At 38.2% G+C, this 20,254-nt stretch overlaps 1 protein-coding gene across 1 annotated transcript; it reads right to left on the reverse strand.

Annotated features, from left to right (window-relative positions):
• Positions 1-14,301: 14,301 nt before the first annotated feature.
• LOC139116584 (uncharacterized) lies at positions 14,302-16,974 on the reverse strand. The gene is made up of 2 exons (XM_070679180.1): positions 16,878-16,974; positions 14,302-14,789 (listed from the first exon to the last, which is right to left on the reverse strand). The coding sequence occupies exons 1-2, from the start codon at positions 16,972-16,974 to the stop codon at positions 14,302-14,304; spliced, it is 585 nt and encodes a 194-aa protein (XP_070535281.1).
• Between the last annotated feature and the right edge of the window lie 3,280 nt (positions 16,975-20,254).

The raw sequence follows: 20,254 nt of genomic DNA on the forward strand, positions 1-20,254 counted from the left end.
CGGGGCTCTGGATATGAACCTACCGCCGGTGTAGCTGTAATAACTGTTGCGTTGTTTTTAATCACCACGGACGAAGTCAGAGGGGACTTATAGGTTTGGTCATGTCCGTGCGTCCGTCCGTCCGTTCACGCCTAGTACCCAACCCCATACAGATGCACGTCGATTTGTTTCACAATGCTATCAAATTTGGCCGTGTTAGAGGACTTTTTAGTTTACACCTCCATAGACTCCCATGTATAAGACAGTTCTCCATAGACTCGCATGTATGATGCCAAGAAAAATAAAAATTTAGTTTCTGATCGTATTCATATTGCCTAAAGGATGCAGTGACACAGTTTTTTTGTCCCCACGGATAAAGTCCAGGGGGCTTATAGATTGGCTCATATCCGTCCGTGAGTCCATCAGTGAGTCAATCGGTTCACGCAGATATCTCAGACATTTTGACAAAATATCATGTGACCTTGGTGACCTTTGACCTCAAATATACATTATTGTCCATAACTCAGTAACCACAAGTGCTAAACCTTTCATATTTGGTATGATGGGACACCTTATGATGCCACATATTGTACGCCATTAATTATGTGCATATCTAATTATGAGCGAGCCAATAGAGCAAGAGGTCTGATTTCTGGTATATAGGGATAAGTTAACAATATAATTTGTTTGACAAAACTTCACGTGACCTCAATGACCTTTGACCTCAAATATACATATTTGTCCACAACTCAGTAACCACAAGTGCTACACCCTTCATATTTGGTATGAAAGGACACCTTATGACACCATATATTGTACCTCATTAATTATGTGCATATCTTATTTTTAGCGAGCCAATAGAGCTAGAGGTCTGATTTTTGGTATATAGGAATAACTTAGCAATACAATTATTATGACAAAATGTGACGTGACCTCAATGACCTTTGACCTCAAATATATATATTTGTCCACAACTCAGTAACCACAAGTGCTACATCCTTCATATTTGGTATGATAAGACACCTTATGACACCACATATTGTACCTCATTAATTATGCGCATATATAATTTTGAGCGCGCCAATAGAGCTAGAGGTCTGATTTTGGTATATAGGAATAACTTAGCAATACAATTATTTTGACAAAATGTTACGTGACCTCGATGACCTTTGACCTCAAATATATATATTTGTCCACAACTCAGTAACCACAAGTGCTACACCCTTCATAAATGGTATGATGGGACACCTTATGACACCACATATTGTACCTCATTAATTATGCGCATATCTAATTCTGAGCAAGCCAATAGAGCTGGATGTCCGATTTTTGGTATATAGGATAACTATAGGGTAGGAATCTAAATATGCCCATCTAAATATTAGACATCTACCATCGAGAACAAAAGAAATTTGCTGTAATTTGAATATTTAAGGAGTTTAAGCAATTCCCGCAATAAATAAAGAACCCCTGCCTCAAACTCCACAAAAGTTGCTAGACATATTTTGCCGTTGTCATGCCATTGCTTCGTTAATAACCAGTTAATCAAATGCCTCATTGACAGGAGGAAATTCAAGACCATATTTGAATAGTAGTATATATTGTCCTCAAAATTACTCTATCACGGCCCAAGTACTCATTGCCTTCAGCAATACTGCCTTGTTATTATTATTATTATTATTGACATCAACTAAAGGGCTTCATTTTTCATCGTGGTACCTGTTTACTACTTAACACGACCAGATAAGACTACACTGGGCTCCTGAACCACTGACTTTATGTCATTTGATACATGCCGGCAGAAACTTATTTGCCTTTTTAGTCACAAGACAGCAGAAACTGTCGCACTTAAATGTCGCGCCATATCCATATTCCTTGACTCCTTTGCATACATACAAACAAACAAACAAACAAACAAACAAACAAACAAACAAACAAACAAACAAACAAACAAAAATAATGTCGAAATGTAAGTTTTGGACAACTTTCCTTTGTATTTTATTTTCTATGAGAATATAAAACAGCAAACGTACATCCTCAAAGCCACAGAAAGCCTGGGCTGAGTGGAACCGATATTTAAAGTCTATCCAGATGTTCGTTCAGTGTCTCCAAAGTACGGTTAATATTATTGATAGTATCAGGGAGACTATTCCTTAGAAAGTCAACGTACAGTTCGTGGGCTTCCCGAACAAGGTGGTAAAGTCGAACTCGTCCCTGACGCGGTTCCTGTCTTTCGGGTAGAGGTTCCTCTGGCAAGGGAATATCTCTGAGCTCATCATCTTGAATTGCCTCTGCCTCAGGCTGCTCACGATGATGAAATGCGTGAGGTGCCGGTTCCATCATCATCGGCAGGGGTCTATGGGCCCGAAATTCCGGCAGTGGTGGTTCATTTTGAGCAGGCCCCTGCATTTGACGGTCAGCTCCGTCACGTGTTCCCGGCATCGGTGGTAACTGTTGCTGTTCTCTTCTTTGCCTTTCTTCGGGGGTCGCCAGAGCGGCATACCGCATCTGCTGCTCTCTCATTTCCCGTGCTCTAATGATAAAATCATGGAACATGCCAGTGCATGGACGTCAGAGAAAAAACATCAAACATGACCGAGCATTGTTGTGTATGTCACATGAGTACACAGTACGTGAGTCAACAATATCAAGGGGATAGTTTTATGACAGTTTCAGGATATTAAAGCTAAAAAAATTATCTAAATCTTATGTTATAAATATTCATACTTGATATGATAACGTGACTTCATAATTTATCAAAAAAAATTGTAATTCTGCCGAGCATGTTTATTAATGGTTATCATCGTGGTCTGTATTTGAGATAATCAGTAAACACTTGCTCACTGACGAGTTATATTATTCTTGACGTTAAGATCTAGAAGAAATAGTTTAAAATTCATTGAGAACTCACCCAGCTACACGCCTTATTACAATGTTTCGAACACGTCGACGAAGTGGTCTCATCAACCCATCTGTGTATAATCTCACCGTTTCCGCCGGCAAACCACTTTGGTTCAAACGAGGGGGATGCCTGATGAATCTGACTATAGCGTCATAATTTGTGTTGTGAATTTGCATTCCTGCACGAACAAGTTGAATTTCAGCTTCTGTCACGGGAATGCGTACGACACGTGGTGTGGCAGCCATGGCAGTAATTGAGAAAGACACAAGTTTTACATTGGGAGAGTATGTTATCACATGGCTAGACCCTGTCAACCAATCAGAGACCCATATTGCCGTGGCCATAATCCGTGGCACGATTCTCGTCTGTGATTGGTCGACATGCAGATGGTATGGTATTCAGCAGTGTGCAAATGGCAACTTGCAATGTACACAACACATCAGAAAACAAATGTAATAGTCATCTTTCCCAGATCGTCTTAAGCAGATCGGGTCAATTTCGTTGAATTATTTTGAAGGTCTCACTGGTCTTTGTAAATCGCACATCTTTGCGATTACATACTTTCACTGCGGCCACTCCACTGCGCAAGATCGTGCATTCACAAATTTAGGTTTGCAATCTGCGACCTATGTTAGTCAACGTTTTTGGCGCTATGATTTGCCATCTTTTCGTCTGATATTAAATACACCTGGTTAACCAATAATCCAGTGACTTAAGCCAGGCAGACTTCAACGTCAGAATTGTAGTACTTTCCATAAAACTAGCCACTGATTATATCGTTGTATGCGTGTCGAGTTCGCTCTGGTATCCTTTCGTCTATAGTTTGAAATCCGACTCTGACAATGAACGGGATTTTGAAAATCTTGGACATTTTTCTGCTCACCAACAATGCATAATTCCGCTGTCGATTCTGCATTATTTGTACCTAACTCCACCCAGTCAATATCACACAAAAGGCCACGTCAATGTCGATCATAACTGTCCTCACTGAAGCAGCGCATTTGTGTAAATGGGTGTTTGCAAACAATACTAAATGCAGAAAGTGAAGTTTTTGTTTATAACCTGAAAAAGAAAGATGTCAACAAAATGCAAGTGCTATTGTTATGGCTGTGTGGTAAGTGAGTTAATGAACTCGTTTGGATGATTATGTGTGAAACAATCGGGGCTACGCCCCCTCGTGTTATAACGTATAATCGACCAAACTCGTTCATTATCTATCAGATAACATGCCGTCCAATAATTCTGTGTTATGCAAATCTACCTGACCGGCTGCAAACGAGGTACATATACACTACTTTGGCAATTTGTGCGTGCCTTTCCAGCCATATACGAATTTTTCGAATGTGAAGAGGTAATGATAATTTTAGGAGTAACTCAATACAAAACACTGCGGGTAAAACTGCTGAGTCAACACCTTTCTTAATTGGATCTTATCTTGTGGAATACTAGGGAGAGGGGATCTCTGCAAAATTAAGCATTGTGACATCAGATTTATTTTAGTTTTGATTTGATTTCTCGTTCTGAATATTTTCTGTGAAGTACAGCAAAATTACAATATTCTCGCTGTGGTTTCCAGCGGTTTGACATACAATCTTATGGTATGTGACGACCGTGTGTTGCGACTTGGTAGTCCCCTTTTGTAACAACATGTTTGATTTGGCTACGACACTATCCAACTTTGGATTTATTGGCAGCTTGGTTTGGAGTCAGCAGAGGGACTGTAAACCGAGAGATATACCATCTTTTGCCTTTAATTTGGCATTATTTTCGTCGCTTGGTACGATGGCCAACGATGCATAGTTGTCATTAGTTACGTGGTCAATGGGATTTTTTCCCCGACGCCATCGGCACAATTGATGGAACACTGCATGAAATCTACCGGCCAGAAGCTGAAGACCAACATCTGTTTTACAGCGGCTGCGCAAGATATCACTGCATGAGCACACAAGTCATTGTTGACAACCGGGGCAACATCATTCATATCCAGTCTGGATTTCTTGGCCATGCTAACGATGCTACACAATTCCAGCTTCTGCCTACTATAGGCCCACAGGGAGAATTGCCGATTCCACCAGATACTTATTTGTTGGCTGATCAGGGTTATCCGAACAGATATCCGCTGCTTACGAGGTATTCAGCACGTCACCTTGTCGGCCCATTTCGCCTGGAGAGGCAAGTTTTTAACCGAGAGTTCAATCTTGCCCGTGTTAATGTCGAACACAGTATTAGATACATAAAGACGTATCGAGTAACTAGCGAACTGTATCGCCATCCCCGCTGGTTTATGCCAGTTATTATCGAAGTGTGCACATTCTTGGCACAGAGACACATTAACTTATACCGTAAGTTAAGGTAGTCTGCATGTGCACGGCAATTAGTATTCAGTTCATGAAATTGGGCATTCACGTCTATTATTTTATACATTTCGAGGCATCACAAAGGAAATAGCACGTAGTGTGATAAGTTAAGAATCATTTCATTTTTTCCGTTTTGAAGAGAGACGTAAATTTATTTATTGTTATTGCAATTGTTACTTCGATGACAAAGTCAATTTTGTTAGTTGTACACGCTGTCCAGTAAAAGAGGATAATAACGATGAATTTCGAAATAATAAAATATAGGAGTTCGAACTTTGGAAATTAGGTCAATTATTTACACACATATATGGCGATTTGATTTAATTTAAAACGGAATTCGGATTTACTTATCATTTCAGTGTAATTGTAAATCTACCAAGCACAAAATTCATACAACTCCGATAACAAAGAGGTGGAAACATTACCATGCTTGACAAACGACTGGCTGCAAATGTTGCGGTTTTCAAGCAGTGGACGAATAGCGTTTTATATTTGGAACGTTTTTTCACGACCGAAGTCAGGAAATATGATTATACACCGACAGTAGTATAATTCGTCCATTTGACTTGAACCGACTCTTTATTCTTTCTGTTTGGCTTTCAAATTATTTAATAAAAAATACATTGTAAATAGCCGAATGCTTACTGTAATATAAAACGACAAAGACAAGGGCAAATGATTTGCTGATAGTGTTTTTCGGATTCTCGCAAGTGAGCTCAACAGCCTTCATAAATTTCTAGACCATCAACTTTGAATTTTCCCAGAGTTAGCAAGCAAAATATTCTGACATGTTGATCCTTAGATCACATTTTATCGATATAATGATGTAGTTCAAACTTCATACGGCCATGCATGCAGGTAGTACCAAGACCCGCAATGAGGATTGGCACAGTTGACTACTCAAATATGCTCCCACGGGCTCACAATTATCGATTTTTAGAACGTTGTAAGCGGCCTATTTAATTACATCATTAACCCCAGTTGTTTTTCTTGAAGGTCAATTGTCACCATTGTCTGTCATTCATATTCACAACCGGCCAAAGCACCTGCCAAAATCAAAATGCAAGAGCGAGAGCTTTTAACGAAATCCAAATTGGAAAATGGCAAACTAACATGCCCGAAGCCCTGCAATGCATTCAAAGCTAGAGATAAATTGAAACAATGACGTCGTACCGCATGAAGGTTTGTCCGGCATTTTTTGTTGTAACTTTTGCTCCACCCGCGACCAGGTGCAGACATCCTGAACAGCTTGTTACTACAATGGTATTCAGGAAGTGCGAGGGACACTGCATAATGAGGCAGTGAACACTAGAGGACCAGACTGGCACATTAGCCAATCAGGAAGCTATGAAACTAATAATACATAGTAATGAGACCTAACACATGAGGTCCAACCAATCACTGGCCGACAATTGGACCTTAAATTAACAGATGAACCAATCGCAAGGGTGGGTACATATGTCATGGACCTGACTTATGAAACAGGACTATTAGCCGAAATGTTCTGCACCTGTGAATGCCGGACCCTTGTCCATAACAACGGAGAAAGCATCAGTTTTGTAGTCATTCAAGTCACTTGGACCATTGAGACTTGTCATACCGTCGTACCGATATACATGATCGCAAGCCTAGCACTCGTCACTGACGCGTACTGCATACCATACAATGTCAGCTTCGAGCATACGGACATATATTAAGCGAGCGCGTTCATGTATGGCCGTTGTTTGAGGGACTGTGGGGCTTAAAATACTCAAAATTATTGTGTGTCGCAAGACATTTCTTTTCATTTTCCACCAAATTGGTGACTTTGGTATTTTACAACATAACATGCACTTTAATAGTTTGCTGGTATCCCGTTTCAACTAACATCGTTTTTTGTCACCGTTCTCAACTACCGATAATCCAGTTGTTGTGGACTGGCCAGGTGGGAGTGCAGAAAAATACTTAGAAGAGCCAAGTGTAGAATTTGGGATAGAGAGGGATAATTTGTTTGCGTTCCTGCCAGCCTTATCTGAAGCATTCTTTGTAGTTTTATCGCCCTCGTTCACGCTGAATATTCATAGACGTGGGCACTATCCAGTTCTCAGGGCCTGGACCGGATAGTGCCCATATCAAATTTGTATTGCCAAAAGCTGGAATGCATCATATAAGCTCTTTTTGGTATTTATATAAACACCAAATATGAGCTAAAAATTGAAGATTTCATCATCTGAATACATCACATTTTGGTCATCCCTATGAAGCTGTATACAAACATCAAAGCCAAGACACGTGTTTTTGTGAAAAAATATCTTTGACCAAAAATGACAAAAATTGCCTTAAAAATACTCACTTGCATATTTCTATACAATTTAAACATATCTGAAAAAGGTAATTCCTAGGGACCTATATCCCAAATATCATCAAAGCTGTCTGACCAGCAGTTGTGAAGAAGAAGATTTTTCAAAACACTTTGACCAAAAATGACAATCATTGCGTAAAAATGCAAATTAGCATATTTCATCACAATTTGAACAAACCTAAGTTAAGTCATTCCTACGGAACTGTATACGAATTATCAAAACTGCTTGACCAGTGGTTATCAAGATTTCTTACAAAAAAAGGCTGTTTTGAGCTAATTTGTATATTTTCAATGATATATAGAAAAGGAAAACAGACAGTTTTACTATCATCATATTTTGCATATACACAACATATATAAAGTCTGTAAACACAGTGGTGCTCAAAATATTTGAGTGGACCAATATCCTAAAAGACATACATACATACATACATACATACATACATACATACATACATACATACATACATACATACATACATACATACATACATACATACATACATACATACATACATACATACATACATACATACATACATACAGACGGACAGACGGACAGACAGACAGACAGACATACATATAGACTGACAACAGACGCTGTTCGGATACCAATCCAAATTGCTTCTATATAAATCTATAGCAGCTAAAAACTTGGTCATTAGATCAATGTCATTGTTGTGAACTTGATAGGATGACTACAAAGAAAGTCTCATACAATTATCATACCACAGAAAGAAATGCCCTGCCAAAAGGTAAAATTTTAAAAATCTTCATAAGGAATTTTGTTCCTGCTACTGCCAACAAAAGCAGGTTTACAATTGGTCCAACTTGCCTTTGGTTGACTGCCCATGTTGTCAATTATAAGTTTATGGACTGATCCCTCCAATGTGTGTATAGTTCCTGGACCACCAGATTCCGCCTCTGTTGGTCATTAAAAAGTACATCGGCAGGATTCATATCAAGCATTAAACAGGAATATTACAAAAAAAGGCAACAACATACTTTAAATTTCAAAACAATTGCAGTATTCCTACTCATCATAGGTCAGTGAGTGTCTTGTGGCGCTGTTTATGACTTTGGGATACCTTTTATGGTGGTGATGTATCACACTGATCTTGCCATTGAGGGCGCTGTTTCTGACAAGAGTGAAAAAATGTACGTAACGATCTATCCCGGATTAACAACACCTTTTCAGGTATTAAACCTTGCTAACGGCTGTCAGGCTAGACATGGCAAAGCAGGATTTTATGAAACATCACTCTTTCAATCTAATGGCTTTGATCACTCAGACTCTGTCAGATCAAATACAGAGAGCTATAAAGAGTTTGGTTGCCAAGGTTATGTGTACAATATGTAGAAATGTACTCAGTCATACTAAGAATGAATTTGTAGTCTACAACTCACCATTGTGACCTTGACAATCTGTTTCTGGTGTATGGCTCTTGATTTCTGTGATTTTAAGCAGAAGAAAATTTACAGCCATTGATTTGAAGACCAAAAAAGCAATATATATACTGATAAAACTTATTATCTCAAAGTAAAACAAACTATTTAGAACTCCATAATACGTTACAATAATATATTTTAAAATGTAATTTCAGAAAAAAGTGCTTTGACTAGCTTTTACTGTTGTTTTCAGGCTGCCTGCTCTTACAGCATTTTATGACACCGGCATTTCACACTTTCAAGTATTCCGGCTTTTTTTTCCATTACATGAAAATTAAAATGATGAAGCTCAGTTTAATTCAAAATAGTTCACAGAAAATATGTATGCAAACTTGAAGTAACAGAAGTAGTTTTTGATTATATTTTCACAATTTTTGGTCCAGAATTCATTATAATGGCATCTCTCTAAAGTATGTTAAAATACAAAGTAGCTGTACTTTTCCAACAAACTAGATTGTTTACACTATGCAATATTATTTTTGACAAATGAATCCTGGACAAAAATTTAGTTATTTACAATGATACTGGCCATTACACACATAAACAGGTTGTATTGACAAGTCATATAATGTGTATAGTATGGGGATTGGACCTGAGTATGTTTTTAAATGCTACAAAAATGCAGAGGAAATGAATCGAAAGTCATGTCAAACTGAACATTTATACAGCATAGACTGTACATTACTTACCATTCTCATAACCATATGAGCCCATTGCCAGGGATATGTGACTTTGCCATGATTGAGGGTTGATTCTAACTTTCTTTGCCAAACAGGGAAATCTAGGTAGTTTATTTTTTCATTTCGGCCATCCACATTACCAGAAAATAACACCCTAGAACCATTCACATCCTGAAAGTCAGTTTGAAATGAATTTAATGACACAAAACACACTTCAAAATGATAACAGTGCGCATTAACATTAAGGTGTAGTAATTGTTGCGGGAAATCTAAGGTTTTGCCTGACTACCAGTAAAATCACAAAGTCATGCTCCCCTGAAATATGACTTTGGCAAGAATAAAAGACTACATAATTGCTACTTTCCTAAACTACAAAGAAATTGAAAAAAACAAACTATACCCAATATAATCAAAATACTCACTACAGTTCAATCTGTGTAGAAAACAGCCAAAATTATCAGAAACTTAATACAAGTTTATTGTATTAATACAGTCTATATTATAAGAGATATGCCATCATTCTCTGTGATCTGCACCATCAGAGATTCTGGGTGTATAGAGAATTCTGAAAATGTAAATTATTAGGCACTATTTTTCATTAAGAGGACTTTAGGGAGCTGGCAATTTGTAAAGGTCTAAAACTATAATGTAGCCCGGCTCGCAGAATAGCTTACACTAAATAGGACAATCAACATAAGTTTTAGACAAAATATATTGATTCTGTGCAATGGCTGTAACAAGAGAAATAGACCACCACTCAGTTGATTATGACTTACTTCAGAAGAGTATGGAATTTGTAATATCTGCAAACTTCACATTCTGGACATTTCATCACAAACTTTATGCTGTAACTCCATCCTTATCTAACACGCTTTTATTGGATTTCATGAAGTTACAATTTCTTTGGCTCAGCTTTACATTAAAATTAATAATAAAAATAGTTCTAGGCATCTAGGTATCTGTAATAATATCATATAGGGCTCAGCCTTGGTGCCGTGCCAGTTAATATTAGAAATTTTAGTTGTATTGATTCGTGATTAGTAATAGTAATGGATATACTAGAATTAATTGTTACTTGCTATATACATTTGCACGACCACTATGCCAGCTTACCCTCTGATGATAACATTTCACACATGAACACGACGTCAGACCCCGCAGGTATAGATTTTATTTCATGTGGACATAAATTAGCAATTTTTACCATATTGTGCCATCATTATCGTTGCAATAGTAATTCCACTGCCTAACTTCCAATTGCAAGCTGAAAACTACAATTCCGGCTAAAAACTGGCAATTTTTATGTCAAGTTATTGACAAAGAGGGCGCTTTCTAAAATTCCACCCCAGCATTCTTTGCAAATGTCCAAGTTTACATATGCACAACAATTTCTCTCTTTTTTCTATTTTTAAGGAGTGATAGTAACGTTGTTTTGTTTTGGTGACAAGGTGGATAATAATACTTACTGGCTAATAAAAGAGAAAATTTTAATAATTGAATGTTATAAAATAATATTTTGCACATTTCCTACTTGTTTATTTATAAGCACTTAAAAAAAATATGGTGGCACGACACCCATGAATTTAGTAGGGTACACTTACGGTTACTTGCATAGTATATTATGAACCTGCGCATGCACAGTCAATAAGCCGCTGGCACAACTAATAAAATCAAACAGTCTTATGGATAATTGCTGGTACTGTGAGATGGTTGGGTCCAAATTAACCCATTGTCCAATGGTTTGGTCAAACTTTACCGATATTTCCAAAAATAAGAGTGGATCTACTTAGGGACGGACCATTAGATCTTGGGAGGGGGGTGGTCAAAAACAGAAAAAAAAATTTCAGAGCAGAAAGTTAGGGAAAAAAAATCTTCAAACTAGTTTGCAAAATAAAAAAAAAATAATAAGAAGACAAAGGCGTAAAAAAAAATCTGCAAAAGTCTTTAAAATTTTGAATTTGTTTTAGATTTTACCGACAGTAAGCAACATCCTCCCGGCACATTTTTAATTTTAATTTATACATTTAGAGTGACTGTATCCCTTATACTGGAAGTTGTGATTATCTTATCTTTTCAGGACTTTTGTATTCTGATTACTTGAAAATTATGAAATTATAGAGCCTGTTTTCTACTTGTTTCCTGCGTACAAACCAAGCAGGTACACTAGGTAAAACATTGAAACTATCGTATGGTTGTCAAGACAGAAAGTTATATTTGCCTTTTAAGATCAAGGTAAACAGATGCAGGCCACATCAGTTTCATTTTTTTCACAGCATTTTATTGCAATGATGAATGCAAGAATGGGTGAACAAGTAGAAACACGTCATAATGATAAAACAACATATCAAGTCATTTGTATAATTTTGCTTTTAAAAAGGAATTTTCAATTCTTTTTTCTCAAAAAACAGCCTCAAATAACAACAGCAACACATGTTTTTAACATTCAACAATACACTACGTAGAATGCCATCTATCCAACAAATCCCAACACAAAAACACATAAAAGGGTTGAACTTTGAAAGTTTCTCGATAGCAAATACTGAATAAATCTGCATGGTTAATCGTTTTTGTGTAGCAAATTTCAAAGAAATTGGACAAGCCCTTTCAGAGAATACAGATTTTTTTACCATGAATGGCATAAATTGCCCAAAAAGACAAATATTGAAATTTCAACACATCTATACACATCCAATCAATTTGGACATGCTGCTACAGAGAAATAGATGTTTTGATCAAAAAGGGCAACAATTGCTCTAAAAACACAAATATGCAAATTTCACTATATTATTTAGCTTATTTTAGCTTCTCAGTTGTCAAAATCAATTGTAAATCATGAGATATGCATGATGTTTGGTGGGGTGAATGTAGGCATTTCACCACGCAGTAGAAAGGGAAGCCAGGAAACCAAAATAGTCAATTTTCAAAACTATACGAAGCTACTGAGGAGCAAGAAGACCATGTTTCAGAGGAAGATGTGTAATCCGAAAAAAATGCTCCCAAAGTGCCACCAAATAACACCATTTTTATCTCTATTTTTCAAAAGCTCCAACAGCAGGAGGGGGGACACCCCCCTCCTGACCTCCCCCGGCAAAAATACTCCCCAAGTGCCACCAAATAACACCATTTTAATCTCTATTTTTCAAAAGCTCCAACAGCAGCAGGGGGACACCCCTCTCCTGACCTCTTCCCAGTGACCGCTTGCGTGGCCGCTTGTGGTGCTTGGCACCACATGTTTGCCCTCTTTATCTTCAGACAGCGACGAACGAAAAAAAATTATAAATCTGAAAATTTACTCTGAAAAAAAAAATTGCACAGCTAATCTCAATTGGAAAAAAAATTTCAGAAATTTACAATAGTAAAAAAAAATTTTCACAATTTCATTGTGACCACCGCCCCTCCCAAGGTCTAATGGTCCATCCCTTACGAGTAGATGGGGTACAGTGAACTGATCAAACTGTCAATTACCTTGTACTGTTGATAACCACTTCCAATGTCAATCTCAAGGTAGTATGTCTCCACCCAGTATTCATCGTTTTGGTCCCCACGATGACATTCGGTTCCTTTACATCCCCTTGTTGCTATGGCTGTCAGATAAAATGGCTCTGTGTATATGGCATCTAGATAATGATTTGCATTGTTGGAAGATGGTCTCCAGTTTGTGTTGCCATTCTCCAGCCTGCCTTGCTCGGCGTTAGTCTGAGAATACTTATTGCTACTGCTGGACATGGATGACGCTGTCTGATAGGGATCTGTATCTCCATCTGTGACAGTACACAATGACAACTGAATGGTAACAAACACATTTTGTTCATTTAAACAATTAATAATGTTTAGACTTAAATTTACAAGAGTGATATAGCGACAAACTTCATTTGACAATTGATATCCTCAAAGTCAGAATTTATGGTCATACCAAAAAGAATCTGTACAGTGCTTGGAAAAATGTAGGCACTGTCAAATACAGTTACACATTCTTTTGTTATGAGAATATAATCTTTCAATTTAAAATTAGAGGGTGGCCAAATCTCCAAATACCCTTGTTGAGAACTCTGAGACAATGAACACTCTGGGGTAGGTTTTCCATGCTTGAATACACACAGACCAAAACAATAACCCAACACCAGTCCCAGTATCTTCACACCACAGTTTCTCCAGCTACCTCACTCTGAACCACGGCATGAGAACGGACAGATTCTGGACGCATAAAGATGTATTAAGCTCTGCTTGGCAGGGCTGTGTGTTACTGGGTAGCTGGTAACACACGGACTTGCAACGCTGAGCTAAGCAATGCGATGCTTGGAAAGCACACCATGTTAAACGTGTCTCAAACAGTGCTAAACTGCACTACGATTACATTTAAAGTGAAGCGCGCGACATACTGACATCTTCCCAGAAAACAGTTGTATTGTATGCCGTGAATCAGTGCCCTGGTGTGGATATCCAGGCCTTTGTTTTCATGATGAAAGCCACCAACTGAGTAGAGAACCTATGTATATGACTGGACACGCACACATACACATAGACCAAAAGAGCCATTACTCAAGGACACTTCCTACGCTCCCCTTTGTAAGAGGGGAAGCGTAGAGATCACCCTCAAGTGACGGATCTTCCAGTCTGACGTAGGGTACACACAGACTCAAGTAACCTTTGGTGACCTTGATCATGTACATGATATTTACCTGGTCTTCCTCCATTAGCAAATACCTGACCCGTGAACAGGTTTTCAAATTGGTGTTCAATAGAAATGCGTCCACCGGCCCCTCCGCCACCATTTGTCCCTCCACGCCCTCCGACAGCTGATATCCGTCCACCACCCAACAGCAGGTTGGTAAAGATAAAGATACTTCCTCCGGCACCACCGCCACTGGAAGAACCGGTTGCGTCTTCTCCGTTAGCCGAAATAATCCCTTCAAGCTCGACGAAGTTGCTTTCTATATAGAGGGCACCACCCCCAGCACCACCATAGGAACCACCACCTCCACTCCCTCTCTTACAGGTTCCATGTGGTTTTCCATAGCTTTCGGACTGACCGGCAGAAAGGTAACTGGAAGACGGTCGCCCGCCTCTACCACCATGTCCACCTGAAAGACAAAAGTGCAAACAAATGATGCAGTGATGCTTGGGGCTGGTGAGAGGGAGTTGGTTGAAATCACAAGCTTTCAACTTAATGCAGGCACTCTGTCAAACCGTCACTGATGCAATAGAATATTCTATTATACCAAAGTAGGCATACATAAAAGTATACTGACTGTGCATGATGTGTACATCAGTCAGTTAAAAAGTTACAGTACATGATGTATGCATCGCTAAAGGAGAAAAGTTGGCTATTTTTCATGAATTTGTTTGATATATAAGAGACACTATTTAAATTGTTTGACATGCTGGAAGATACTTAATGAATGGGTGACCATGTACATATTCAACTAATGAAACCATCGCGAGAAAGAATTAATGGTCATGACCATTTATTCTTTCTCATGTTGGTTTCATGTAATTCATGAAAAATACATTGTTGGCATTCTGATGTATACATTATGCAGTACAAAATCTGAACAAAATAAATGCATAATGGATACATCTTCAACTTACATCGAAACTACATCAACTGTGCATGATATGTACATCAGTCTGATAAAAATTTACAGTTGATGTATGCATCATTAGTACATTTTTTGGCATTCTGATGCATACTGGTACACTATGCACTGCAGATTTGGAACAACATAAATGCATATGTATACATCTTTGACAGCTGTGATCCACATGAAATGTACATGTCCTTATCATGCTGTACTCATCAAAAGCACAGGTTTAGCACAAAATACATCATGTATACATCTTGAACAGTGGAATTGGTAAACTTTATTTCAGAGACAGATGATTTTAAAGCCTCTTTTTACCTGCATTGTAGACTTTTTTATTCAAAAAATTCTAATTATATGGAGTTTGGAAGGGAACCCTTACTGATATTTTAGGCCTCTTACAAACTGTTGAGCACTGCAATATAAGGCCTAAAATACCAAAAGCTTTGCAGTAAATTAGCAGCAAACTATTTGCTGCAAATATGAAGGTGGTTCATTTTTCTAATGCAAATTATGCTTCTTGTGAACGGCAAATCTGCAGCAAACTCCTTGCAGTAAATTTGCAGCAAACTTTTAATTTGCAAATTACTGCAAATTTTCCTGCAAACTACTTGTGCGAAATGTCCTTCAAAAGTTGGCATATTACCCTGCAGCAGTCTGCTCTGGAATAAACACTTCACCCAATTTACAAGGACAATACATCAGTAGCACGAAAACTGATATAGACCAAAGATGCTGAAAACTGAAAACACAACACACTTAAGTGCTAACACAATTTGTGAATTGTACCACAAGTTTCAACATTTTTTCGTCATCTTCAACTATAATAAACTCAGAGTTCAGATACGTACACAGTTGTAAAATCAGTTGTGAAGACATGGCCAATAACATGATTGAGCATGAATAGCTGACAGACTGAAGACAGCACAGACTCGCGTGTTTAAATCTAAGTTCTGAAATACCAGCTTCACAAGAAATCAAATGAATAAAGTAAAGGTTTAAGCAGGTTAAATTTAATTTGTCAACGATACGATTTATTTTTATTACGCCATGTTCATTTCATGGTAATCATGCAACATGTCTTCAAGAAATTTTCATTTGACTCGAGAAGTTTCATATGACATCACATTCACATTACTGTGTAGATGCTGCGATTTGGCCTTCTGTTCTCTGATATCTTGTCCCTTAAATACAGTCAGTAATGCATTCTGAAAAATACCATTCGTTCAGAGAAGAGTGTAAGTCTTTAATACTGTCGACCGAAAATTGTTAACATCGCAATTTGATGGAAGAAATCAATAATTATTGAAAATGGGACAAATGCTATTTGAAAAATTGAAGCAAAAAGAAACCAAATGCAATAATTAAAATAATTCCAAAGGACAGGGCACAACCGCCGTATTACTATTACACACACCAAGGCGACAATTTCAATGGACAAACAATTAGCAAAAATCTCAACAATTTTTCCCATAATTATTTGCACAGTCGGTGGATAAAGTATAAATCAGTACTCAACGAAAACTTATCCATGGTTAAACATAGCGATACAAAAGTTGCAGAACGAATTTTAATCCACTGACTTACATTTGTGACGGCCGAGGGCTCGTAGACCCGGGTCGCAGACGCCAGCTGGACGTAGACTGTTTATGGATCCCGCTTCATGTTTATCAATCATGACCATGATGGTCGATCTCTGTGTAGCTGTGATATCGCAGCGGTGCTAGTGCACACAGGAACCAATGTATTTGATAATACTTTTAGAGTAAAAGCGCTATTAAGTATATAGGACCTCTAATAGCACGGTGGTGCCTGTGCTGGGTGCCATAGTGCATGCATGTAGTGGCGGCTATCAAGCGCGCTCCGGTCAAGGGTCACCGCCACAGTTCACAGTGGCGGTGACCCTTGACCTAGACGCCACTAATACAGTAAAAGACAAGAAACAAAGTTTAACTGAAACATTTATTGAAATAATGACAAACAATAACACAGCTGTTTCTTTGGCAAAATTTATTTATTGTTGTTTTGAAAAGAGAAAATTTTATATTATTTCTAAGTGAATTTGGAAGTTTTTCTCTTTCATTCTGACTTGTTCAACTTGAAGTTGAAAATCTTTATTGTATGTGCTAATATGCCAGAGTGGCATACAGTTCAATAAAGATCAATTCTATTCTACAGTACCAACGTAAAGTTGGCGTCATCCTCATCCTCATCCTCAGCCTCAGGGGTCACGCGAAAATGAAAATGAGGATGAGGATGACGCTACAGCGTCAGCTTCACCGGCGTCAGATCCGATTATTCCCGAATGCGTCTGATGGAATAGGCCTAATAAGTGTAAAAACGACTTAAAAATGTGCCCCAAGTTTCACATCACTGTAATGTTAATCAAAACACAGTGGGGTATGTATTTTATAATATTTAGTAACCTCTCCTCTTAATATCCGTTTCTCACGATGTAGTTATAACGCAACATTCTTAGCCTTTAATTTCCTTAAAGTTCAAAGGTTGTATGTTTAATACGTTGACTTTTCAGGCCTCAAGTCATAGTTATACCAGTTAATTGTTTTATATGTCCTCTGAATAATTAGGGCTTTCATATTGCCTCTCATGGAGGCGTTCTTACACATTTCGGACCACGTATACTTTTTTGCACCAATTTTTGGAAAATCTTAACGCAAGAGTTGAGAGGATACCAACAAACACATCCGCGGATCCATGGACTGAAAATTACGAACATTTCCAAAAAACTAGTCTGTATGAGATATTCTAACGATAAAATATTACCTGCGAACCAGTTTTACGATTCAAAAGAAAGTTGAGAAAGAATGGAGTTGTTATTTTCTTAAGTTTTGGGCGAATTTTATCATTTATCTGTCATCGGGTAGCGCAACTTCGGCAATCTTCGGATACGACGCTGAAGCTGACGCTGAGCAGCGTCATTTTCAGCGTCAGCTAGAAAGGTCACCCGAGGCTGAGGATGAGGATGAGGATGACGCCAACTTTACTTTGGTAATACAGTTGCGATATCACATTTACGCTGGCGCTGTTGGTTAGGGGAGAACCATTTTATTTCTGGGGGTATGGAGGAAGTGGGTATGGGAGCATTTTTTCTAGTCAGAGTAACAGCAATTTTTTTTTTCTACCGTCAGGCCTACATCATTTTTTTTTCACAGAGCAGCAGTGCAATTTTTTTAACTCTTTTCAACTTTTTATTGCAGACGCTAGAGTTGCATTAAAGATACTTTTAAGTAGAAAAGTAAAGTCAGCTTTAAGATACAAATAAGAAGTCAGAAGGGAAAAATTTTATCTTTTTCTTGAAAAAGTTTTCATAGCTGCGGTCATTTTTTCATTTATGTTACTGAGATGCATCAGTGGCTTAAACAGGAACTTCCCCTATAAATGCCGGATTACAGTAATTCTATGCAAATGTCAAAAAGCCACGCTACTGATCGGACGTGCCGTGTTTGGTCCAAGAATCGTGTCATTTTACCGTGTTCAAGCTGTTTGATGTCACCAAATGTCGCATATATTGTCTATGAATATACAGCAAATGCAGTCAGGTCGAAAATAAACTTTGAAAATGTCGTAATTTTTGTCAGCGCCGGCATATATTTTCAACAGCGTGTTCCGGAACGAGCATTTGACCCCTATTTGCAAATGTCACGACACTGTCAATCATGGGTATTCAAAGTTATCACGTGGTCAGAGCGATGTTTACCCCACTGGCCGAGACAAATATAACGCACCGACTTATCAGAGCAATGCAATTAGATAAAGATTACAAACAACAAATACTAACACGCATACATACATCCAGGGAAGGAGTCAACGATACACGGTTTTCTCTTTTTGGAGCATGTAGTGGTCCTGAAAAGGACCGTTTGGCATTTGGTCCTGAGAAGGGCCGTTTTTTTTCGCGAACAATGCGGAAAATTTTCGTCCTTGGACGACGGTCCCAGGACCCCACCAGAATGTCGTCGTTTTTTTTTCACACTAACGGACATCAAAGGGAGATAATGTACTGCGCAACTTTTCTATGCTTCTTCCCGTGACAAGACATTTGGGTGCTAAAAGGCTTGAAATGTGTTCTGATATCACTCTCGTCATTTCCATCCACCAATGGCAAGTGCGAAACAAGTGACACTGTACAGTCTTAGTTCTGTCTAAGATCATATGTTCAAAATGATAGGACATTATCCTAGCAGAGGTCGTGTCACGGCTTCTTGTCACACGGAGTTTGACAGTGTAAGCTTGATGATAGCGTAGATAATATCGAAATGAACAAAAATTGCCTATTTGAGAGTATGTGACGTCAGGGCTTGACCTAAAAGTTGCAAGTCTCGAGTCTTAGACGATGTCACCGAAATCACCCTAAATGGTCGATAAAATGTGATCTCAGGGTCAAAGTTATGACCCTATTTAGGTCTGTCAGGTATACATCCGATGATCCGACATTGTAATCAAATAATATCTGGATATCTTTGTCTTACACGTCCATGATGAAATCAACACGTTCAAAAAAAAGTCAGTCCCGGTAACGTCATCATACTGCAGTATCATCATGACATTTGTCTGTGTGTTTTGTCTGTAGAAATGCCAGTGGCAGTAAAATGTAGACCATCTTTTCAAATTGGGTTGGAGTCTTCTCAGTTTACTCCAGTTGTCGTTCATTCATCAGAATAAACATTCAGGAAAAATTGTCCGGCTAGCGGAAAATGAGAAATCATGGCTCCACATCGGTCTTTGTTGCTCCATACTCGCTGTTCATCAGCGTTTAGATTGCACACGTTTTATTGCAAGATGTGACAGCAAGTCTTACCATATCGTTACTAGATAAAAGTTATAGAGGTATAGCATGACAAAAACGTAAGGCCTAGAAAATTAGAAAAAAGAAAAAAACAATATATAAATGCTACTTCACTGTATTCTCGTACCATAACTTGAAATTATGGAGGACATTGCCA

Source organism: Ptychodera flava, chromosome 17 (genome assembly GCF_041260155.1).
Source record: "Ptychodera flava strain L36383 chromosome 17, AS_Pfla_20210202, whole genome shotgun sequence".
In the NCBI taxonomy this organism is placed as follows: Eukaryota; Metazoa; Hemichordata; class Enteropneusta; family Ptychoderidae; genus Ptychodera; species Ptychodera flava.